At 39.7% G+C, this 25,793-nt stretch overlaps 1 protein-coding gene across 1 annotated transcript; it reads left to right on the plus strand.

Moving 5' to 3' along the window:
• Positions 1–356: 356 nt before the first annotated feature.
• LOC139143720 (tyrosine-protein phosphatase non-receptor type 23-like) lies at positions 357–24,641 on the plus strand. The gene is made up of 22 exons (XM_070714254.1): positions 357–457; positions 2,673–2,747; positions 5,308–5,435; positions 5,985–6,111; positions 7,877–8,008; positions 8,656–8,871; positions 9,411–9,515; positions 10,162–10,300; positions 10,807–10,987; positions 11,734–11,968; positions 12,567–12,774; positions 13,477–13,637; positions 14,162–14,313; positions 14,831–15,024; positions 15,440–18,627; positions 18,875–18,971; positions 19,611–19,813; positions 20,300–20,481; positions 21,156–21,260; positions 21,790–21,928; positions 22,237–22,297; positions 23,188–24,641. Exons 1-22 carry the CDS (start codon positions 371–373, stop codon positions 23,913–23,915), a joined length of 6,843 nt encoding a protein of 2,280 aa, XP_070570355.1. The 5' UTR covers positions 357–370; the 3' UTR covers positions 23,916–24,641.
• Positions 24,642–25,793: the final 1,152 nt, after the last annotated feature.

Genomic DNA, 25,793 nt, shown 5'->3' on the forward strand with positions numbered 1-25,793 from the left:
CGAAAATTGGCCTCCATACTTTTCGGTCCCGGGTCACAGTGTGTTAGTTACGTGTAATGTATGCCATTGGGATGAGCCTATAAGCTTACAGTATGTTTTGTTATGAAGCGGTTCGCAAAGTTATTGTCCACTGTATTATTCTCGTGAAAATATTTCGGTTCGCTTAGTCTTTTTAACAGTGTCACTTACTGTTTACCTACTTATTAGCCAAAGGGTGACTAAAACAAGTGATTTAATAGTTGCAACAAAGCTGGTGTTAAAAGGCCCGAATAATCTATGTATCCTCAGGCGACCTCGTTCTACTCTCGCGAGCTCTCACGGGAAGTTTATCTATGACGTCATGTCACGAGACTTCGACCCAGGAATCAAGATGGAGGCAGTACCTCGTATGTGTATGTTGGCTCTGGAGATGAAAATAAGTCCAGAGCCAACGGAATTTACCCCAAAGATCAAGCAGGTAGGAAAAGAGACTTAGCCAGTTCGACAATTATGTATTTTCACTGCTTTTTATGCCAAAATCGTACCGAATTCAAAGCGCCGTCGGTTTTGCGAAGTAAACCACCCGGAACTGAGTCAGGCACGGATCGGGAGTTACAACATGTTGTGTTCACCAAGTTACACACAAGGCTAGCAATCATAGTGTAAACTGACAAAAGGCCCTGTCCTAATTTTCAAACAACATGCTTGAAAACATGTGCCCTTTCATCAAAATGTGTACTTACTTTTATAAGTCGGTGGGACAAAAATTGCAATGGCAGTGCAGTTGTTTGGCCATTCAGGACGTGACGCTATCGCTGAACGTGTAAGGTTAATACCTATTACTGGGGCATGACTCACAATGAATTAATCAAACCCACACTGGTGTATAACAGAAATGGAGATCCGTAACAACTGCTTACCCTGTTAATTTTACGTCCGCTTCTGAAATGAAACGCGATTACTAATGCTACAACTGTTAATGGCTTATGCATGCATTGTAATCATGTTGATAGCTCTGGGTGTCAGGTCTACAGTGTATGTTACCGGTTACGCGTAACTGGTAACATACAGGCTTACAGCCCTGCCATGCAGAGGTATCACGTTGCCTGAACATCATCATGTGTATATAAAGTAACAATGATGTGCACTGTACAGCTCCAAACTCCCAGCCACACTGATACCATAGCATTATGCATGTCACTATACTAAATTACTATGTAGTGCTTGAAGGGGAACCATCTAGTTGACAGAAAAAAACATTCCTGCTTTACTCTCACAGAAGAAACATTTTAACAGAACTTAAATTGGTTTACTTGTATGCCACTAACAGTTACTTTTCATGATATTGTCATTACTTTGTTATATAAAAGAATTCTGTTTTTATTTGTGTCCTTGATACATGTTGAAAACAATAATGTGTTGGCCTTGCAAACACTAGTCTGTGTACTGAGTACAATGTGTGGTGTTATTGTACTCATGAATTCTGATCAGGATTACATTTGACAAACTCCATAGACCCTTGAGGGTGCCTAATATAATTACAAATGTACAGACTGGGCACATTGAATACAAGGCATTTCAGTGTGATGTTTGAGAGTAGAAGCATAACTGCATTTTGCAAGCCATTGTTAGAGATTATAGCAACAAAAAATCATCTGAGGTTACAGCTAAGTAAATTTTTTAAGATCGATGATAAACTGTTCCAATACTTGTCCCAAGTTAGGCAATACTTAGCAGTTGTAATTCTGGCCCAAGTTAGTATATGAACACTTTACAGTGACAAGACAGTCCCTCCTCACACCTGCAATGGAAGCATCTGTGGTAAGACCATAGTGAACTGTCATATTTAAGAAATAAAGCACATCCAGTGATGGTATACCACGAGATTTTGACCAGTTCACTTCATAGATGCACTCGCTATCGCTCGTGCATCTATTAAGTGAACTGGTCAAAATCTCGTGGTATACCGTCGCTAGGTGTGATTTATTACTATCACAGCAGTATATTGAAATTCTGGTGTGGAACGTGAAAAACGTATTTTTGCTCAAGCTGAGAGCTCGCGCGTATGCCAGCCATTGTATATCGCCAATATACCACGGTTCTTTTCACGTCTCGACCAATCAGATCGCTGTATTTGGGCCATCAGTATACTGGTATGATATAATATGTAATACCAATTGTTTTAACCGCCTATGTGATAATGATAATCAGTACAATGATTATTAGTGGCCAGTTACCTGAATATTGCAATTATAGGTAACTTCTCTGTGTTTCATATTCTTTTAACTCAAGACCAATGTCGCCCTTCTATCTTGAAACATTTCTGCTGTGTTAGATAACATTAATGCTTTTATAGAGCAGAAAATAACTGCTTGCTCAAGACAGATAAATTTTTGGCTAGGTAGGTGAAATTTTTCATTGACTCAGTTGGTAATTAATTCTACCAATCTAGGTAAGATACCAAGCCTGTGGATGGGCGAAAGTAATGTTGCATTCAATGGTTACATCTTTGGGTTATGTGTACTCTGCCCAGATGTCTGTTTTGTGTTTTCGTAAATTGCTTATACTGTATATTGATGATAATAGTAAGAAATATTACAGTTTGTTTATCATTTCTCAGGAAACATCACACTTGAATCAAGTTATGTAGATTGTCTCCTGAGATTCTTTCTTTAAATTTGCATATTTCACAGTTCATCCGTGACAACTACCAGGAAGATCCGGACAGATATGCTGAGGAGATGAAACAGCTCGACCAGCTGAGAGTTGTAAGTATTGTTTTGTGTTGGTGTGTGTGTGTGTGTGTGTGTGTGTGTGTGTGTGTATTTCAGGAGGTGTATGTTGTAATTACCATGTTTTTTTATGGTGCTTTAGCTAATGTATTTGTACTCATTCATCAAGTTCTATCTTTTCCCACTATGTCTTCTACCCATTTAAGTCTTGAACATTTATACAAATTTGATTTGAAAACAACATACCCATGTATGTGTAAGTGTCTTTTATAAAGGTCAAACGAAACATTCGCAATCAGACTGTGGAGTTACATCAAAGGAATGATTTCTCCAGTCAAATCGAACTGCAAGTTCATCGTAAATTATGTGTTGTGGAGAAGTGCAGCCTCAGAAACTCAATTTCTCATGTCTTTGGCAACTTCATGAAAATTTCATGTTGTATGTAAAAAAAAAAAGTTGAGCACAATTTCTTTGAGTCAGTGATGTGCCAAGTTAACTTAGAGGGCACACTGTTTTGTCTACCTTTAACTTATATACTTATATTACAACAAGATTGTATGATATGATAGGATTCACTGTTTGCATTCATGGAACACATCACTATTTTTTTCTATACATGCCTTCTGATAATACTCACTTGCAAGACTTTTGTTTTAACTTGGTAGTTTTTGAAATGTTTTACGAAGTGTGCATTGCAGACAAATATTCAAATCGACTTAGATAGTGCAAAAAGTTAGTTGCTTGTGTCTGGTGATAGTGACACAGCAGGATCACGATTTAGTTCTATGCTGGCATGTGCCCATAAAGCTACCATCTCCAGGTACAGTGACTTTGTCCAACGTAGCTTTAAGGTGGTACGTGCCTTGAAAGTGAAAGACTTAAAACTTTTGCTCAAACCTTCCTTAAGGAATCTTTCAACCATTCTCTTTCAAAATCAAGAATAAAAATCGGGGTCATCGTGCAAATTTTGTACTAGAGAAACAAATAACTCAAGGTTTACAGATATTTAAATTCAAAATTGCCGCCATTCCTGTGTTAACTCTATGCAGATAAATAAATTGCAGATGAAACATTTTCTTATACCAAGAGCTTTAAAATGAACGCCACAAGTGTTATATCAGAAAAGAATTGTAAAAGTTTGAGAGTCCGAATATCTGTACCCAGGCTTGTTCTACCTTAAACCACACCCAACCTTGAACTATAACCTTCACGTAGAAAGAGCATTGTCAAAAGTTAACCAGCCTTGTTAACTAATAATTCATAGTACTTGTCCTGCACGTCCTAAAATTCTGGCAGTGCCAATGACACTGTGATTTTCCACGTCTGCAGCAGTGAAACATTAACGTTCAAATTTTGTGCCAAAATGCTACAATAACTCTTCTCATAGGAAAGTTTGTATTTCTCAGCTACCAAAGAATGTGAGGGTTACTGTTGAATGACTACATACCAAAGAAACTACACAGTTCAATCCAGGGTAGACAAGCTCACAGCCACTTGCTCACTTTGCTACATCTATGGCTGGTGTAACCTTACTCAGCACAAGCTGGAGTAGCTGGCTGAGGCGAGCTGAGTCCAGGCTAGATCAGCTGTAGATGTAGCCAGCAAAGAGCTGTGAGATAGTCTAGATAAAGGGGTACCAACAAATCCTGTGAATGGCAGCCATAAGCATGTAGGATGATACATGTACATGTATCTTGTAGAGCAAAGCAAATACTTTGTCATGTACCTACCCTAACTAATATTACTCTTTCCACATGACCTTTGACGTGAATTTACTTAGTTCTGATGTATTGGCAATTACCAAACTGTAATATGCCATGTATTTATGCATATACAACTGCTTCCAAATCACATTGACAGTGCCCATTTCCAGTGTCAACAATTTTGGTGGCTATGAATGTGCATTGTTGTCATTGACTCTGAACTTTGCGGAGTCTATGAACTTTGAAGCACAGTCAAACTGTAAGACACGAAAAGCTTGTGATGGCCAAGTGGCAATATTACAATTTTAGCTCGTGCCTCATCATTCTAATAGTAGGTATTTTGCCACCCTCCCTTTTTGTATGGTTTACATTGATGTAGAATGCTTATAAACTTTGCAGTACATGTAGCATTCACGTACACAATTATCAACATCTCATGAAAGCTTTACTTGTGTACATAAATGGAACTTGCATACATTTTTACATAAATAAATAAACTTATCATAAATCATTAGTACATGAACGCATATGGAGATATTCTTAACCCATGTTTCCTCTTTCTTTTTTTGCAATGTTGGCTTTGCCATGTAATAAAATGTTCCTTTCATGATGTCCCTTTTCCCCAGGAATGTTATCAGCATTGACTTCAGTACTTTGAACTTAGAAACGTCTTACACAGATCAAGTGACAGTCTACAGATATGACAGGGGAACAGACGATATGAGGCAATATATCATAAAGTGCATCAGACAAAATGAGGCAACTGGAAGCATGTTTGTTGTTATCGAAGTCTGACACCCCTTCCCCTACTGACTGGTAGACTAACAGTCAGGAAGTGACAAGAACCTTTTTGTATACAGTAACAGTGTCAGTGTGTCTCTATTATCTTGCAGAATGCAGTGAATGCTACCAGGGATTTCAATGGTTGCAGCACACTCAGAAAGTATTACGGTCAACTTCATTTACTGCAGAGTAGGTTTCCTATGGGAGAGGGTGGCGCCATTGTCATTCCATTTACCTGGTAAGGAAAAAACTGCTTGCTTTTTCTGTTTTTGTAGAGTGAATTGGTCTGTTTCCAATTGTAAAGTTGTAGTCTTTTGTTCTGTTCTACATTATTACAGCAAAATTGACCCTTCGTCTCGTTGCAAAGTGTTGTTAGACAGACATGTATATGACGCCTAAAACTAGCACTTTATGTTTCAACTTTGCAAATGATGTTGATTCAATGTGATGTAACCCTTCACTCAATTATATACATCACAAATTTTCATGTGCAATTTATTTTGCAAGACAAAAGCAATTGCTCACACAAGAATCAAGGAAGTTGTTCTCTATAAGTAAAAATTTTATGACTTTGAACATAGAAATCAAATAATTAAGGCACCTGCTACAAGCTGCAGAGATAAACATGGGCAAAATGCAGACAGAATTTGCATTAATTTTTGTGGACTACATATGCAATATCACATTTTGTAACAAACAAAAATATTGATCATTTCTGTGAACAACAGTCACAGTACAGAATGTAGAGTAAAATTCACAGTGTCGATAATTTCTGTCGTCCTTGTAGGATGGATATTTATTCGGAGGACTACATCACACTGTGTGACATCAGATATGAACAGGCATCAATACTGTACAACCTTGGTGGTCTCCATTCCATACTGGGGGCTTTTGACAAAAGGACATCAGAAGAGGTGAGGAAAATGTTTCAAACTGCATTTTCACACAGTAAGGATACATGCATGTGTTGTTATCCCTTTGAGCGCCAAAGTCTATTTTTGTTGCCTTTATATAATAAACCCCAGTCAATTTTTCTCAGATTTTTGCCAAACTTTTGAGAAAAAACTGTAGCCAATGAAATGTGATGTCCATTTGGTCCAAAATTATAAAAAAATTAAAGAAAAATTCATAAAAATTGATAAAATTTTGCACTAAAATTTTGGCGGGAGGAAATTACAGCTCTCATAAGGGTTTCAGTTGAATACAAGTTGTCATCGGCATGTAAATTTGGTTAACATGTATTAATTATGTTTGTACACCTATATGTATTTGGCAAGGCTGCAATTGCATCATAGTTTAAAGGAGAGACATGAACAATGATCACAAATGTTATGCATTACCTTGGCTAGTCAATTGACCAATCAATGGACAGAACAGTAACAACTTTGTCAAATTTACAATCTCAGGGCAGATTTAGACAAATACCAGTGAATTTCATTGATTGTGAGCTAAATACACTATGTCAGCATTTCAAATTGTGTTCTTCTTCTATGTATTGTATTCATCAAAGACAGCTTGATTTTGCAGCCAAATTTTCCGTTCATTTTACAATAAGATACATGTGGATAGATGAGCCATATACAGTATACCAACTAAGTTACTGTTTCTAAATTTGCTCTAAAATATTGCCTGCTGGCAACAGAATCTCAAAGACAAGAATAACAAGTAGTTTTGCATACGTTGTATCTGTTTGTTGCTCTGACAGTTGTCGCGTGGATTTCACAAATCATCTAGAGCAGCTTGTACTCTGTAACAGTAAGGTACCGCCTAATGTATCCATTTACTCAAAGGGAACTTGTTGTGCATTTTTTACTGTAAACACTTCTATATACTGTAGCATTTATTTTTGTCTCTGAGGATCTACTCCCAGAAGACAGTATTTGAAACAACTTCCTGGCTCTCTATACTTTGCATTAATTAAGCAAGCATCCTAACATACATGTTTGAGATCATTGATAAAATAACAATAAGGAAGTTTGGTGTCGAATACAGACATTGTATCTCTTTAACAAACTTATGCTGAATTCAGCAGTTGAACTATTGTACTGATAGTTTTTTATTAGAATAGGATGTCATATCAACAACAGGCCGTGAAGCCAACATGATGAGACCATGTGTGTGTACTGTATAGTCACCTTTGACCTGCTATCAGTAGTAATTTACTGCTGTTTAGTTGTTTACATTTTGACCTGTTGTTTGTTTTAGTGTGATTCATGCACACATGCCCATAGGTAATGTTATATTATACAACATAATGGGTTATCACACCTGTCTGGTATTTCACTGAGGTTTGTTCCTTTTTGAACTTTTCAAACACATGTATGCAAATTTGATAAACTGTTCTTAAATTACACAAAGGGTTCATTTGTGTAATATGTATCATCATATGTAGCAAAGGGAATTCTTGAGATCAGCTGGTCTCTGTCTGCTGTCTGCATTATACTGCACATGTATGTCTGTTTGTCCATCCACAGCAAACATTTATAAACTTCTGGGCCATAGACCCTCCAAAACCTGGGCATAACACCTCAAGTGTTTGTGTGAAGATGCATCGTTTGTTTTCTTCAAATATATGTACGCAATGTATATCCTAAATGGGTGAACACTGAACAGACAACATGGCCGGAAATGCTTGTTAAATTGATTTGAAATTTAACCCTTCTTATGTTTGTTTGACAGGGAATGAAAGTATCATGCACACATTTCCAGTGTGCAGCCGGGGCATTCACGTATTTACGAGATCATTTTGGAAGTCATCTCAGTCCAGACTTGGCCCATGATGTGCTTTCCATGTACATCAATGTCATGTTGGTAAGTCAAGTAGTAATATCATGGCCTTGGCTGTCACATTCTAATATTTTGAAAAAGAGTATTAAACCCATAAAAAAGCAAAGCTTTAGCTATCACATGTGAATCTTTGTGTGGAAAAAAATAATTTTGTCAAAATTAAATTTGAACTTGAATTGATTACAAGACCATTCCCTGAGGACTCTTGAAATTTATAAACTTCGAGACTAAAATTTCTTTTCAATAATAGATATGACCAGTTCTTGTGAAACAGCTGACAGGCATTTGTCGCACGATGTGTCCAATTTAATTATAAATTGATTGTAAGTGTGTGTGGCTTGAGCTGCAGACACAGACTGAAGCACTATTTCTCATAAATGTTCATGGTCTTTGCGTTCAGCAGAGGCAACTTTTTCATACATTCAAAGGAAATTTAAACTTTGTTGTCATTTATGTATCCAGTGTAAAGGCATGCAGTAATATATTGGTACATGAACAACTGTATTTTAGTATAACAGAACCATGATTCTGCAGACTTTCTCCCAAGTTATCCTTAGAGCAGCAAACAAAGAACGGTATTGCAGCTGAAGTATTTAGGGAAAAAATGTATATGTACATGGATATGTACCAGTACATAAGGCATTTCTCAGCGAGACTCTATCCACTAACAGGGCCAAGCACAAGAGTGTCTACTGGAGAAATCAATGCAGGATAATCGCAAGAGTTCATTGGTGGCCAGAATCAGCCAGCAAGTGGCCGACTACTACAGCCTAGCGATACGAAGCCTGGATACCAGCGCTGTGTCGGCCATCATGGGATCTAGGAAGTGTAAAGACTGGAAGAAACTGCTGCAACTGAAGAATTTACATTACACCAGTATAGCTTTTGTGAGTCTCTCAATTATTTAGTGTGTGGGTATATTATGCTGGGGTACGCATCTGGTGATACTTCAGTAATCCTAATAGTTTAAAGGCAGGCAGTCATAGGAACTGCACGTGTGCGACTTTTCTGTTTACAAACAATGCATTTCATGCATGATATCTAGATGCATCAGGTCAACATAGCTGCAACATTTAAATTTTACAATATTCATTGTTAACAAACATGTTTGCACATGGGCTAATGATCTCGGATGACATCACAAACTTGTGAGATTTGCAAGATCGATGAGAATTACATTTGCAGCCTGCATGATCGACTCACACACTTGCATTCTGCTTGTAAATCCCGTTCAACTTTTTTTTCGTAAGTTTTATTGGTTTATTTTTAAAAAAAATAAATCTCTTTCATTTATGGCAAGGGAGCACTCAGAATTCACAAGAGGGCGCCACACCCCTGTTACCTTATTCAGGGAGAACACTGAAATTCTAATACACTGTCAGTCATAGATGTATTGATCAATTAATGGGTTATGATTGTTTTTCAGATGTACATGGGCAATCAGGTTGGAGAACAACAAAAATATGGGGAGAGAGTAACTTACATGCAGGCATCTCTAGATAGGCATAATGAAGCTTTGAAATTGTCAAAGGTAAGTTTCAGTCAAGCAGGTCTGTCAGAGAACGGTCAACCTTGTATGGGTACAGAATATGCCTCTGTTCATCTGTAAAATATCCCTCTGTTCGTCTGTCCAATGTGTTTACAAGTTTATAGAGAACTTCATGAAAAGGCTGCTGGTGTAGGTGTTTGCATCACATTTGTGAATTTGAAGTTTTAATCACAAGTGTAACCTTGAAAATTTCAAAGATGTATAGAGCATGAATTTCTGTTATAAACAATCGAGAGAAAGCAAGATTTCAAAAATGTTTCGATGTCTAATTACATGTTTCATGAAATAGTTAGAATCGATACTGAGTAAAGTTGTCCACAAGGGGGTTTTGAAGAGTGGGCCGGGCCAGCAATCTGTCCATAGGTTGATATCCATTCAAAGGAATACATCTTCACAGTAAAAAAATTCGCAAATTGTATACACTTTTGTAAATTGGTTGCCTCTGTGTTTTTGTAAGCTATGGAAAACACTGCTTTAGCTGTGATGTGAGTGGCCTTCGAATACACATGTTATCAGCACTCCTGTATATTCATGCTTTAAACAAATTTAACCACACTTACCGAAACAGACTTCATGCCTTGAAGTTGCATTGACATACATGTTATATACTTTGTTTCCCCGCCAACAGGGCCAACATGAAAGCATCACAGATGCACTGAAATTCACAACGGACGTGATAGGAGGAAAATACAATGCAGCTAAAAAAGACAATGACTTTGTATACCATGAGAGTGTGCCAAGCCTTGACAAGATGCCTGAAATCAAAGGTAAGCCAATCATGGACCTTTTGCTGTAAGACAGTCAATACCATCCCAGTTGTGGTGCTTTCCCTTGAATCTTACTGCATAGGTGTGACAGACAAAACCTGTTCACCCCCCAATTCCACATGAACAGGTCGACATTCACTACTGATAACAATGGATTTGGGCCAAACTATGTTGGTGAAAGGGTTAAACATTGACAAGACATTTGCTTTAACCTTTTGAGCGCCAAAGTCTATTTTTGTCCCCTTTATAAAATAAACCCCAGTCAATTTTTCTCAGATTTTTGCCAAAATTTTGAGAAAAAGTGAAGCCAATGAAATGTGATCCCATTCAGTCCAAAATTATGAAAAAAATACAGAAAAATTCATAAAAATTGGTAAAATTTTGCACTAAAATTTTGGTGGGAGAAAATTACAGTGCTCAAAGGCTTAAATGTGTAGACATTCTCATCCCCATGATCTCTTCATCCCCATGATCTTCTCTTCATCACATCTACTTTGTGTTCAAAGGTGCATCCTTGGTGAAAGCCTTGCCGTTCCAGCCTTATGATGACAGCGTGGCTGGTCCTGACATCTTCAAGAAACTGGTGCCGATGGAAGCCCACGAGGCAGCTTCATTGTACAGTGAAGAGAAGGCAAAACTGCTGAGAGAAATCGCAAGTGAAATAGAAGAGAGAAACCAACAGCTTGAGTACGAAATGGCACAGTTTTATACCACAGTTGATGAAAAAATAAAAAGCTCATCTTTTGTGCAGAGAATGACAAATGAAAACTCATCAGCTTTTAGAAATTTTGCACAAATTGTTTGTGTGGAAGTTGCCAACAATATGAAAATATGTACATTTTCTGTGTGAGATGGAGTAATACCAATTTCATGATGCCAGTTTTTCGTACGATTCCAGATATTGAATATGTGCAGATACATATACAATAAATCAATTTTAAAGTGAAATACACAAACACCAGGAAGAATCAGACAAAAGTATAACCTTGACTTTTAACTCATTCTCAAGGACTTACTCACGTATTGACATGCAAAACATAAGAAATAATATTCCTCTAGATTTGAATAGGATGATACTGTTACCTCTTTAGAACAAAATATGCGTTAGTAAATTGCATGATTTTACTATACTGTGTCAGCAAACTGGTAATAATAGCCATCTGCTTAGTCATTCATGGCTTGTACATGTACATATGCACAACTACATATTTGTAAATTACAGTTTCCTTTTGAGTGAGCTCATACAATGCAAAACTATGGACTTGTGTATATCAGTTCAGCCCAGATTCAGCATCATGCTGTGGTCAACCCTTATTGTAGCATCATGCCTTTGTCAGCCACTATTTGCTTTCAGATGTGTGGTTGAATACACTAGGAGACAGGGGTGACAGCTGTATACTTACTTTGTCTCTATATTCTCTCTTCTTTGACAGTCAATACCTGGCATCTTTACAACTTGACCAACTCAGACTGCAGGGCAAGGAGCCGGAAAGATTGCCCCAGGCACTGCTGGAGAAGTGTGCTGCCATCAGCGTTAAGCCCACGGCCATCAAAGACCTGGTGGACATCATGCAGGAACTGTCCAACGTAGTGCTGGATGTGGACGACGGAATAAGGCAACTGAAGCAGGTGATGGAAGAGGAAGATAGGAGGGAGGAGGAATTTCAGGTAAGAAACATGAACAATCAAACATTTCAACATCAGTGATCAAAGCTATGTGAAGCCTTAAAAAGCCTTGCAGTCAAATTGGTGTGACATTTCAAGGACTGAAACATCTGCATAGCAATAACAGTTTGTGTATGCTCCTCATTATTACTAGCATCCTTTCAATGCATTTCAGAATATACTAGTATGACACTGATAGGTTGTCAGATGCCTAAACATATATACTTCATATATACATGGTGCAGGGAAGTATACATGCACTGGGTATACAAAAGGACATTCTATAGTCATGTATGTTTAGAGATGCGTATACTGTATTACATAAAATTCACTTGCATCTGTGCATGTTACAGTTTGAACGTGGATAGGTTGTAGTAGAGCAGCCATGAGAACATGTATGTGAACATGCATGCAAACTTTGGTACTATTGGAAGCACTGCAAGAGTGAAGTTTAGTGGGGTCTGATAGTGTTCATTAATCAATAGAAACCCAGGAAGTCTGTCAGGTTAGGGATAGTGTACAAAGCGTGCATGGAAAACACTTTACTTAATATCCAAAAGTTTGTATCTGTTAATCTTTACTCGTACTGGACACATTGCAGAAGGACTTTGGCCAGAGATCGTATCCACTGATCATGACTGAGATCAAGAAGGAGATATCCAGGTATGAGGAAGGGCACACCAAGGCCAGTCGCTCCAATGAAGAACTACGCAAAGCTATGATGATTCATATCGGTAATCTCAAGTTGCTGGCTGGTCCCTTGGAGGAACTTCAAGTTGCCATCCCATCATCTCAAGTAGTCTCTGACAGTAAGTACAGTATGGTTCAGTCTTGGATTCATGTCAGATTTGGATAGCTTCCTGTTTGACATGCTACATACAATGAACAAATTCAGGAAACACATTTGAAAACATGCGTATCTGTATTGAATTCAGCCAACAGTCCTGTCAAATGCAGCAGTCGCTCAGTCAAAGACACATCAAGTTTGTTGATATATGTTGAATAGACCCCTTACCATGCACAGAAGTGATATGCTACATACAGCACCTGCAATTGAACCATGGGTGAATTACTGAATTACTAATAAGAACACCAATAAAACTGGCCAAACACAACAAAAATTGCAAAAGACCAGACAGCGTTTGGTTCACTTGAAATGACTGTTAGAACTGATCAGAGTTGCTTTGTATCAACACACACAGAAAGGGACATCCATTTTACATTTAGCTTATATAGCCTATGGCCAGTGTGTATACGGTATCTATACTGTCGTTCAAAGTGTAAGTTGATGCTGTATTGTCTTATGCAATATTTATTGTCCTTTATTGTCCTTGATAAGTTGTATTTGATTCACATTAGTAATTCATGGTGGTTGAGTCGCAGGCGTTGTATCATGCCACACAGAACGCAAGCATAAGCTGATTGTCTTACCAATAACTCCATAGAAATATTCTCTATCTTTCTTGTCGCATGTCAGACACTCATCATGTGCAATCTTTTCACTGTCTCAGGCCCTGAAGACAAAAAGATTGAAGAGACTCTGCAGCTACTGATTAACAAAATTGAAGAAATGAAAACACAGAGGAAGACGCTGGAAAAGCAATTCCGAGATCAACTCAATAGTGACGACATCACAAATTTAATTGTGACAAGGGAAGACTCTAACATGCAGGTGAGTGTAAGACCAGCAGATTGTCGTCTTTTTTATTATATGCAATTGACAGTTTTTTTAAGACCATTCAGATCCTTTTTGAATGTATTCTCCTAATTAGCTAACATTGGCAAGGGCTTAATTCTGTATGGTAGTAATAAATAGAAGAAATACCATATCAAAATATTTCTGTACAAAATTTGGCAGCAGGCAAGAATGTAAGTATATCATACTTGCAATGCACTGTCAGCTTCTCAAATGTCATTATCAGTGTCATTGCAAACAGAGTATTTGTAACCTGAAGTTCATTGCAGTGCAGATGTAGGTTAGTAAGAGCTCTGAGAAACATCTCCATGTGAATGGTTGATAGAAATGTGATACACTTTTGTGACAGATTCATGTGTCAGTTGAAATTACATGTATTATCATCTGAAGTCATGCCTGTCCAAGTTTATGAAAATTGGGCAATATTTACAATAATTAATGATCTGATATTCTCACAATGATGTTCTTACTGAAAATCATCATCTTTCATTCTGTGACAGGAGCTGTTCCAAGCAGAACTCAAGAAGCATGAAACGGTGATGACATACATTCAACAGAACCTCAGTGCACAGGATAATATTCTGAAGGCAGTCACTGATGCCAATGCACAGTATGCCAACACCAGGAAAAGCTCTGGAGAAGCTGAAAGACTGTAAGTAACCACAGGTGATAGATCAAATCCACCAAGCTGCCAAAAAATGTGTGTTGTCTCATCAGGAGTGGAGCATTATGTGTCCTTATTAAGTAGAACAACCTTCTGAAAGCAGTGGTTAGTTCATCTTTCACTCTGAATCAACATATCTTTTTAGCAGATGTTAACCATGGATTAACTATAGATTGTATTTACAAAAATCCACAAACGTGTGTTACACGTAAGCATATATTTCTACAGTACATATGGTGTTGATTGACTTGTATGTTCATGTGAAAACTTGTAACAAAAGCAGTTATATCGGCAAGCTTTCCTCTCTCTTTCTATTGTAAAGGTTCAACTTCGTAATTGAAACCCATTGAGTTATGACAAAACTGTAATTATGATATTTGAAAAGTATAGTTTGTAGCCAAACATGATATAATCTGAAATGTATAGTCTCTTTGCACAGTCAAACTCACTAGAATTACTATGGTATTTTTAGGAAATAAATGATTTTCCTTTCCAATATTTCCAGGAGAGAAGAAAAGATCCAAGCCTTGATTGCATCCTATGATGTCTATGATGACCTGCAGCAGAAATCAAGGAAAGGCATCGAGTTCTACCGCAAATTAGAAGCCGGGGTCAGCAAACTTCTGAACCGCCTCAAAGGTATCTTCAAGGTTCATGAAGAAGAGAGGCAGCAGTTTCTGAGTAAACTTCCAAAGAAAGGTGAGACCTAACATACTGTCTTGGATTAGTAAAGTTACTGGTTCATTGCGGTATAATTTCAAGTTGATCGGTGCTGTACAATTTTAAATTCATCAGTGCACAGTTGGATGCTTGATAAGATCATCAATGTGACACTGTGTAGTTATTATTGAGTAATACTAAATGCAAAGTTTGACAGCAAAATTTGTGTTTGTGTCTATTTCATCAGACTAACACTTTCCTTCTTTCACACAAATTAATGATGTCAATCCAACTAAACTGCGTTAACTTTCTTGAAGAAAATTTTGATGGTACAGAAGAGCAAAGCTGACTCAATTTGTACAGATAACACACATTTTTTCTGCCAATAATTACTTTACATTGTTCTTCCACATAAATAATGTATTTATATTTTTTTGTTTCTCACATCTTTCAGTACCATCAAGACCCAGCGCTCCAAAACCAACCATGCCAGCAGAGCCCAAACAACCAACTACCAGTGCCAGCAAGCCTACTGGTTTGAAACTGTCAGATCTCATTGATCCATCTATGCTTGGCAAAGGAAACATCCAAGCTGTCATTGCTGCTGGGCCTCCCATGCCCAAAGGTGTTGCAATGGGAGCTGAACTTGGTCCCAGAATGCTGGCAGGTCCTGATGACATTCATCCTGGTGATTTAGATCAGTACGGATCATTGCCAATGGAAATGCCAGGACATATGCCAGGTGGTTACCCAGCGCCCATGCCACGGGATTCCACAGCAGCTGGCATGCCACCAGCGTCAGTACATGGATTACCACCAACATCATACCCCAGTGCTTCTGCCGCATCTTCAATGAACCATCAACCCACTGTACCCCATCAGGGTTTCCAACCATCCCAACACCCCAGGCAGCCACCAGTGCCACAAGCTCAGCGGCCAGGACAGCCACCAGCTTCCATGGCACAGCCATCTTCACAGACCCAGCAACCACCACGGCAGCAGATGCCACCGCCTAACCAGCCACCGCAGCCAGGACCACCGTCAATGCAGCAAACAATGGGACAGCATCCACAACCAGACAGACCCCCTGCATCAGACTTACAACCTGGAAGTCTCAATGCCAGTCCTGAACATTTTGCCAGAATGCCGCCGAGCAGTGCTAGTGGGCCACCACATATCCCAACATCTGGCTACAATGCTCCGGGTCATCACCCGCCACCAGCAAGCCAAGCACCATACAACCAGCCACCAAGTGTGCAGAGGGCTTTTCCTTCTGAGATTTCAAGGTCAAGTACACCTCCCTCTCAAATTCCCCAATCACAGCCTTATAGTCAGCCACCGCCCTCGGGCCCCACACATGTTCCTCCACCAATGCCTGGTGCACCTCAGTCATACCACCCACAAACGAGCATGGGACCACCTCCACCTGGGCAATATACACAACAACAGATTCAACCCAGAGATTATCAGCAAGACCCTGGAAGAATGGATGGACAGCCATCATCACTAGACAGCAATGCCTCAGGTGCAAGCATTCAAGGCTTTAGCCATACACCAGGGCCCCCACCAGCAAACAGGTCAGAGCCCCCACCATTGCAGGGTCAGCAACCACAGATAGCTGCAGCGGGTAGACAGATGCCGTACCAGCCTCAGCCAGCCCAGAGTTCAGGCACAGTGAACAGTTTACAGACGCCGATTGCCACACCCAAGCAGCAAGGCATGCAACAACCAGGGCTGCAACAGCATTCGGGACATGACGTTACCTCGCAAGTACACCCAGCGGGGCCGTCGTATCCCCAGCAAAATCTTCCGCCCCAGCATCAGCCACAGCCACATCAACAACAGCAGTGGCAACAGCAACTCCCTCCACACCCTCAACAGCAGCCGTGGAGTCAGCAGCAACCACCACAACAGCAGCAGTGGCAGCAACCAATATATCAGCAGCAGCCAGTATATCCTCAACAGCAGCAGCAACAACCCACGCAGCAACAATTTCCAGATCCATCGCAAGGCAGACAGCAACCACAAAATCAAAGTCAGCCGGGATCCATGCCATATCAACAACCATACCAGCAGCACCAACAACTCCAGCCACCACAGGGGGGACCGCAACAACCTGGAATGCCCCATCAGGGTTATAGTCAACAACAAGTTCCAGGAAGACCTCAGCAAGGGCAACAACAAGGAGCATATCCTGCAAGTCAGTCACCTCAGCATAGTGTTGAGGCTTCACCTCACGCTTCCCCACAACATAAGCAACATTATCAGAGCCAGCAAAGTTTGCCTGCTACATCACAACCATATGTGCAGCCCCAACTGCCTGTGTCATCACAGGCTTACCCCCAACAGCAACAGTATCCTACACAGCCAAACACCGGGCACCCACAGCAAGGTCAACACCCGCAGCAACCCTGGGCATCCCCTGTGCATCAGACTCTGAAGGGTCAAGGACAGCAACAGTGGGGTCAACAGCCACCACAAGCACAGCAACATCAACAGCAGCAACCAGTTCAGCAACACCCACCTTTGCAACCAGTAAACCCACAACAGCCAGTACCACAGCAGCCCTCCCACACGCAACACCTATCACCGCAGCAACAACAACAGCAGCAACAACCTGGGCATCTGCAACAGCAGCAGCCAATGCAACAACCGTCAATGCAGCAACACCAACAGCCACCTCCCCAACAACCACAGCTTCAAACAAACGTACAACAGCAGCAACAGCAACTGCCAGTACATCCACAGCAGCAGCTAGCACCGAAGCATCAGCAGCCAGCACAACAGTCGCTGCAGCAACCATATCCTGGACAGCAACAGTGGCCCCAGAAGCAACCTCAGCCTCAGCCCGGCCAGCAGCAGTGGCAACAACAACCCCCACCACCTCCACAACAACAACAACAACAACAACAACAATCAAACCAGCCAGCCAGTGTTCAACAAGGACAGCAACAGTGGCCGCAGCAGCAGACGCAGTGGTCACAGCAGCAACCCTACTATGGACAGCAGCAACAGTTTCAGTCACCAAAGCACCAACCATATCAGCAGCAACAAGTGCCGTCGTCACAGGGCCCTATGCCTGCAACATCCATGGCCCAGCCACAGCAAAGACCACCTCAGCCAAACTCTCCACACCAACAAGTAGCAACATCACAAGCATACCAGCCCCCTGGAGGCCCCTACCCGCAAATGCAGCAGCCATTCCAACAGCCTTCATCACTCCCTCTGCAGGGACAGCCCACCTTCCCCCAGCAGCAGCATCAACAGCAGCCGTACCAGCCCCCTGCGTCTTCAGTACCTGACTTCGCCCGAGAGCAAGAGAGGCTACCACAGCCAACCATCCAACCAATAAAAGCAGACAGCGTCCAGAAGCCAGCCACAGACCTCCTGTCCATCAGCCCCGAAAACAAGAACAGCCCTCCAATCCAGCAACCAGCATTGGTACCGAACGTCATCAAACCAGAGCCTGCACACACCCTGTATGAAGAACCTAAAACAATTCCAGAAGTGAAAAGCGATCCGTATGAGAACAAGGATATACTGGACAGATTTGTTGAAGAAGTTGAAAAGTTTGAGAAACATGTTGAGGGATTGAGCAAGCAGACATTGAGTGGACCCACCATTCTTGACAGAGAATGGAAGGTATGTGTGAATATTAGCAGTTATATTGTCATTAGCTATAGACTTGCTTTCCGTTTTGAAGGGCTTGAAAATATTCAGAATTTTTTCACAAATAATTTATACACATTATATCTGGCATTTCTTTGTTTAATTTCACCCAATGATCTTCCTATCAACATACAAGTTTAGCAGTATTTCTATCAAGCTCTTGATCATTGCCAACCAATGGCATGTTTTAAATGGCATTGTGTCTTTTGTTGGAATACAGGAACTGTCTGAATGTCAAATGAAGGAAACCAAACAGTACTCCATCTCCATAGCAAGATGTTATTCCATGAAAAACAGATACCCAGACATCATGCCATGTAAGTACCATAGTTTTGTGTTCCTTGAACAGTCGTCATAAAACCCTTCAGAGAAATGAAAGGATTGCTAATTCCAAGTGTTTAACTGAAGAAACTTTTACCTTGTAACAGAAAACAATAAAAGTCAAATATTTCCTCGTGAAAATACATGTATACATGTACCTGTCCATATGTGAAAATATACCAGGTAACAGCTTTTTAAATACATGACTTTCCTAGTTTGCTGTCCATAACATTGACTACGTGAGTATCAACAGCACCATAGCCAATATCACAGTTCTGTTTCTGGCTATCACAATGAGAAAAGGCATAAGCTTTAATATTTAGCCTTTCTACGCCATCGTTTTAACCCAAACCCATTGTTATCAGTCCCAAGTGTGGACGTGTATAAGGGGATTTGGAGATGAACAGCAATGTTGTCCCTTGGAAGTTTCACAAGAGTGCTTGTGTTTGTAGTGAGGGCTGATTTTTGTGGAAACTTTTGGAATTATTCACTGTAATTTGAAAAAAATTTGTAGTAAACCATTTTCACAAAAGGGAATTCAGACACCACTAGATGGCACCACAGTTAAATAAGTGATTGTTGCATAGGAATTTATTGCTAAGTCACTTCTAATATTGCTGTTCATATTCTTGCAGATGACCACTGCAGGGTGACAATTTCATCCCAGAAGGACGACTACATCAACGCCAGCATGCTGGATGGGCTGGTACCGACCTCACCACGGTTCATAGTCACCCAGGCACCTGTCCCAGCATCCATCAGTGACTTCTGGCTGATGGTCTATGAAAAGCAAATCACAGTCATTGCCATGCTGCTCTCAGATAGTGAAGCAGATAAGGTTGGTTGAGATTATTTTTATTTCTGAAGAGGTTTTACAGGTTTTAGCATGTTACCAGCCACATACTCGTATTTTCTTATGATTATGATTTGAAATCAATTTTATTATATGTATACATAGGATTAATGATAATATGTAAGTTTAATGCATATCTTCAATTAATATTACAACTAATCAGTGCTACCATTACAAAGCATGCATATATACCAGGCCGTGATCATTTAAAGTCACCCACTCTAAGAGTATCACAATGATGCTCTAAATATTCCTGTTTTTTCATGTCTGTGAGCGCAGGAGCCAATGTCGTAGATACCTTTCTATCCAGTATCTGTTCAGTACATGTATGAGTATGTATGTCATGAAATCTTCATGTACAATGTAGGTAGGATGTCAACACTTTTGTTTCAAGATTTATAGTCAGTAGAAGGTTGAGATTGTAACTGTGCTCTTCCTCAATCCTCATTTTCCGTTGATTTTAATTTCCAGAAATTCAATATTTACTGGCCGGCAGAGAGGGGAGTGACTATGCAGTGTGGACAGTTACTGCTGAATCTGCAGAGTACCAGACTGTCATCCCACTGGACAGAACGCCGGATCAACCTGACTCACAAGGAAACTAGACAGAGCAGATCCATCATACACTTGCAGTTTTCATCATGGCCGGAACAGTAAGTGAACTATGGTCATCATACAATGTGTTTCGACTTTCTTGTAGTCTTACTTCAACTTATGTTCACGTTTTATGACATATCAACTGTCAAACTGGACTGAAACGGTTAATGAAAAATCATCTAATCAGTTATTTGATAAAGTTGGCAAAAAGAAGGGAAAACAGGACAAAGCTATCCTACCTCTTTGCCACTAAGTTTTGAACAGTGCCACTGTTCTATGTGACAGCTGTGACCCCTGTATGTAAATAAGGGTATAATAGTTTAAAACATTTTGTATCAAATAACTTATAGAGATGGTACTACCATTGAAGTTGTAATCTGTTGAATTCACAGAATTAAAACATTCTTTTCAATAGGATGATGTCATGATAGTTCTCTGAACTTACAAGAAATGAACTAATAGCTCTCATTGTTTTATTATATCACCATTAAAAAAAATGTCATTCAGTTGAACGGATCTAAATTAAAACAATTGCAAATTCACAGTACTAAAACATTCTTCCCAGTTGGTGATGTCAAAATGGTTTTCTAAAAATCTAGGAAATGAATCAATAGCTCTTGCTGTTCTACAACACCATCACTCCCTTTTGACCAATAGATAGCCTCACTCAATTTAATTGTCTAAAATGAATACTCTTGCTGTCAATCCCTTTCTGAATTTCTTCCTGCAGTGGTTTGCCAGAGAATGCAAATGATTTGGTGTCGTACATCAGTGAAGTACACAATTACTACCAATCACAGCGCAGCTTGAAAATACCTATTGTGGTGCATTGTAGGTAAGTAACATACAACGGAGTTAATTGCTCAGATTAAGTTGATGAAATTTATCATAGTGCTCTTGAATCAGCTTTCTTGTACAAAAAGGAAGTTGTCGGCGTAGTGATGAGAAAAAAATTGAGATAAAGAGACAGAGTGTGTAGAAAGACTGACTAATCAGATGAGACTGAAGTAGTTTATGAAGGTAAGAGAGTGAGATACTCAATTTACAGGTGTCGGTTGCACAGACACATACATCTGTGCAGACTCCTACTGTCTCTCACATGCACTCCGATGGGCAGACAGCCAGACCACACACTCATAGTGACAAGACTGTATCATAAGTATGTTCAAAAACAAATGTAATGTCATGTTTAACCACAGACAGTGGAGCAGAAAATGCTTCACTGTCTATGGTTTAACGGCATATGTGGATGCATATATGTGTATGTGTACAAGTGCTGTATGCAGATAGTAACAGAGATAGTAACAGTAGCACAGATACAAAGTAAGTTTTGACATGCCTACGTTGCCTCTTTCCCATTGCAGTGCCGGTGTGGACAGATCTGCCATCTTCTGTTTGACGTACGCTGCCATGACTGAGATTCAGTTTGGTAACGGCATCATCAATATTCCAAAAATGATCAGATTTATGAGAAATCAAAGAAAATACATGATACAAGAAAAGGTAAGGGGAAAAAGTAATAGCTTTGTGTCTGTAAAGTTTTGAAAGCACCTTGTGGTCCACTCAAACATATTTTAGTTGAATGCCACAGGATGCAAAATACTGATATTTCAGAATACAAGTTACTTCCGTGATTGTGCATTTCAAGACATGTTGGTTTTTTGGAAGAAACTCTACTATAAGACCATCAGAAAAATGATCTTCCCTGCAACATAAATGAAATTTTTTTTGGAATTTGAGCACCCTGTTCATGCTACAACTCAATGGGTAAACTCCCCTGTTCAGTATCTCGCTTTCTGTTTAATTTTTAGGATCAACTGAAATTTTGTTATGAAGCTGTGCTGTTTTATGCTGAAAAATCTCTGTCAAAACGTAAGTTCATTTTGCATGATTCTTCATCAGTAAATTGACGGCATCTCTTTTCATTTGCATCATATCCTGGGTGCCAGTGCAACCATGTATGGAAATGGATGTGGTCATCTTCATTCTGACTGCAAAACAGGATGAGAGAAGCTGCCACCAGATTTTGTATGATCTGCACTCAGGGTAAAAGAGCAGTCCTCAATCCCTGGTTCTTGCACGAGTGCTTGTTGACATTGGCTGTTTATGTGATTTTAAACCTTTGTTACTCTCTGCAAGTTGTGTACAGTCAGTCAATTTGTTCAAAGACCAAGCTGATTAAAAACCTGCCCCTTTAAAAAAGATAAACATTACAATATTATGTATGGGGGCTCGTGGGGAGTGGGGCATATGACAACTGGTTGAAGGACATCAATCAAGGTATCAATTCAATCAGTCTGAAGCATTAATAATTATATACTAATAAACCTTTCACTACGCAGATTCTGCGTATCTGACTGGAAAAAGTCTAGCTGCCACTGTAAGCATGTAAGATACAATGTAAGTGTTTGGTAGTGAGAGGCATATGCGATATTTATGAAGTGAAAAATTTTAATGAGGGTTACCTTCCATGATATTGCATGTTACCAGTGTATTCTGTAGGCAAAATCAATACGGCATTGACTCATGACTGTTTTTTGTGACTCCAAGAAATGTCTTATGTTGCATGTAATAACATCTGCTGACTCAAAGTGATTTTCAAGCAATTCCTAAATATAAACAAAGAGTTCAGAAATTGTTGACACCAGAGGGCACACTGACCACGGGGAATTAGTAGTCTGAGCTTCGGTCTAGGCTTTCTGCTATCATATTCTTTTTCTTCTATCCAAATTACCTGTGTGTTTGGTAAAATTTGGTTTCAGGAGGGATTTTTCTCCGCAAACCAGTGACGCCAGGAGTAGACCAGCAAAGCCAGGGAATGCATTCGTTTGATTTCATCATGGGAACCAACTCACTACAAGATATCCAATCCAAGATATCCCAGATGACAGTCAAACCCCGCCCAGTCGTGCAGCAGCCAACCAATGAGAATTCAGATTCATCTGATCTGACCAATCAGCAGGAAGAAGTGATCGCCGACCAGGTGGTGCAGGTGATGCCAAATGATGTCATGCAGCCAGCAGCCAATCAGGTTGCGGCAGGTGATCATGTGATGCATAAGAGCCTATCAAGGACAAACTCGCAGGATTCACACGGTAGTCAGGGAGTGAACAGTTATCCCCCATCCCCCAGCAAGGCACCCCTCCCACAACCTCAACAAAATAACCAGATTCCAAGCGGCTACGATTCTATGGACTCTTTATCCAGCAACTCATCCCTCGCTGCGAGTGCGACAAATTCCCAGGCGCAGATCGTACAAAACCAAGGCGTGCAAAATGGCCAGGAAGCGCCAAAGAAGTCCACCTCACCCTCAATCCTGGACAACCTAGACCCAGAAAGTTTCACTCTCACCGCAAGCCCCAAGCAGCACCAAAAAATCAGCAAAGCTTCTTTTGAAGAAAGGAAAGACGCCCTCGGTAAAGACAATGACCCGAACGATCCTTTGAGTCTTTTAGATCCTTTGTGGACTCTCAAAGACAAACCAAAGTAAATTGTTACTGTTTGACATAAAATCTACCCTAATTGTCTTCGCTTCATGAGATATTCGCAAATGTGCTAAAAATTTACAAATGAGTGAAGCCAAAAATGAATTTATGTAGTATTAAATTTTGCAGTATTTTTATTTGAAAGTTTATGTGTGATGTAGAAAAAATTACTTCATGAGTTGAACTCCTCCTAATGTCTGTCCGGGTTGAAATGGACTAAAAGATTGTAATTTCTTGATTGTTTTGTGCTGTCAATCAATCTATGATTTTCAAAGCCAAAAGGCAAGGAAAGCCTGATGTTTTGAGGTAAATATTCCCTGGTGTCTCTTGGTCGTTCAGATCTTTCACTTTCCATGCAAGTAATTCCCATTGGAGTCCTCCGTTTCTTTCTCTACACTTACCTGCACCCTTGCCTTGAAAGTGACAGGCCCAGGATCCAAAGACATTTTAGTTGAGAAAAAGCTACGCTAAGAAATTTTACCTTATACAGTGTTTTCATCATTGAAGTTTTTAACTGCAATGTTTCACTCTACACATGTAGTCTTCGTAAGCTCTTCATCAGTGTTAGTGTCTTTGAACACTCACATCCACGAAAGATTTACTTTGATGGAGCAAACGTGGCAGAGCTGAAAATTTCCCTGGGGCTGTTAGAAAGTTGTCTCTCACTTGCACAAATCATTGTTTGTGTATGTTCATGACCAATTGGTAGGCTGTCACACACCAACCATAGATGGTGATAGTATTTATAAAATTCACGGTCAAAATATTTACAATTGAGAATTTGCCAGAAGTTGGTCCACATTATTGATGACAAATTGCCCAACAGAGTTGCCTTTCGTATAGATGTGTTCCGCCGACAGAACCCTTTCACCACCATGGTTTGGCCCAAATCAATCATTGTCAATGGTGCTAGTTATGGACCAGTTTACAAGGCATTAGGGGTGATCAGGTTAACAGGTGATTTGGACAGCAGCAGTAGAACACTGAAAATACTGCATACAACACACAACTGTCTAGGTGAACAGAATATTTGAGTTCTTATTCCAAGTGTCACAGATTTATGTGATTTGCGAGGTGGAAATTTAACCTTTTCACCACCATGGTTTGGCCCAAACCCATTGCTATCAATGGTGGTTGTGGACCTGTTTACATGGAACTGGGGGTGAACAGGTTAAACCTTAAAATAAGCAGGGTATGGACTAAAAGCAGAAATATAGAAGGCATCTTCACAAGGCTTTACACCATAATAACGATTGAATTGTATTTATTTCTAGATATGAAACTTCCTGAATATTTATATACATCAGTGTCTGCAGTGATTTGTATCTACACAGACATTTATTCTAACAATCACTTGGCATAATGCACAAGCTATTAGGAACCAAAGATTAGCTCACAAAGTTTTGTTCAAAAACAAATTACTTCGCTGATAAAAATAATAATTTTACCATATGTTTTACAGAATTTTGTTTAATTTTTTTTGTATTCATGGTAAATTTTGCTGCATCTTAATTTTTACAACAAATAATTTTTTTTAGTTAATGTACACGTATGTGTGTGATTTTTTTTTGTAAATTTAAAAGTCGCCAAGTTCAATGAGGCACATGTACTACAGCTGAATGACATCATCACAGAATTCAGAGAGTTTCTGAAATGTGGTTTCCAGTTGCCAAAGTGGAGAAAACAGGATGAAATTGCCAGTATTCAGTATCAGTCACTGTTCGTCTAACTTGCACATGAATGCTTACCACTGTTGTAGACTCATTGTATGCTTGACACCTTCATTACCTTAGTTTTGGATCAAACCCATTGTATTCAGTGGCCAGTGTGGACCTTTTAACATAGAAATGGGGGTGAAATGGATATAGGGGAAGTATTGTCTC

The sequence above is a fragment of the Ptychodera flava genome, chromosome 11 (assembly GCF_041260155.1).
Source record: "Ptychodera flava strain L36383 chromosome 11, AS_Pfla_20210202, whole genome shotgun sequence".
NCBI classification, from domain to species: domain Eukaryota; kingdom Metazoa; phylum Hemichordata; class Enteropneusta; family Ptychoderidae; genus Ptychodera; species Ptychodera flava.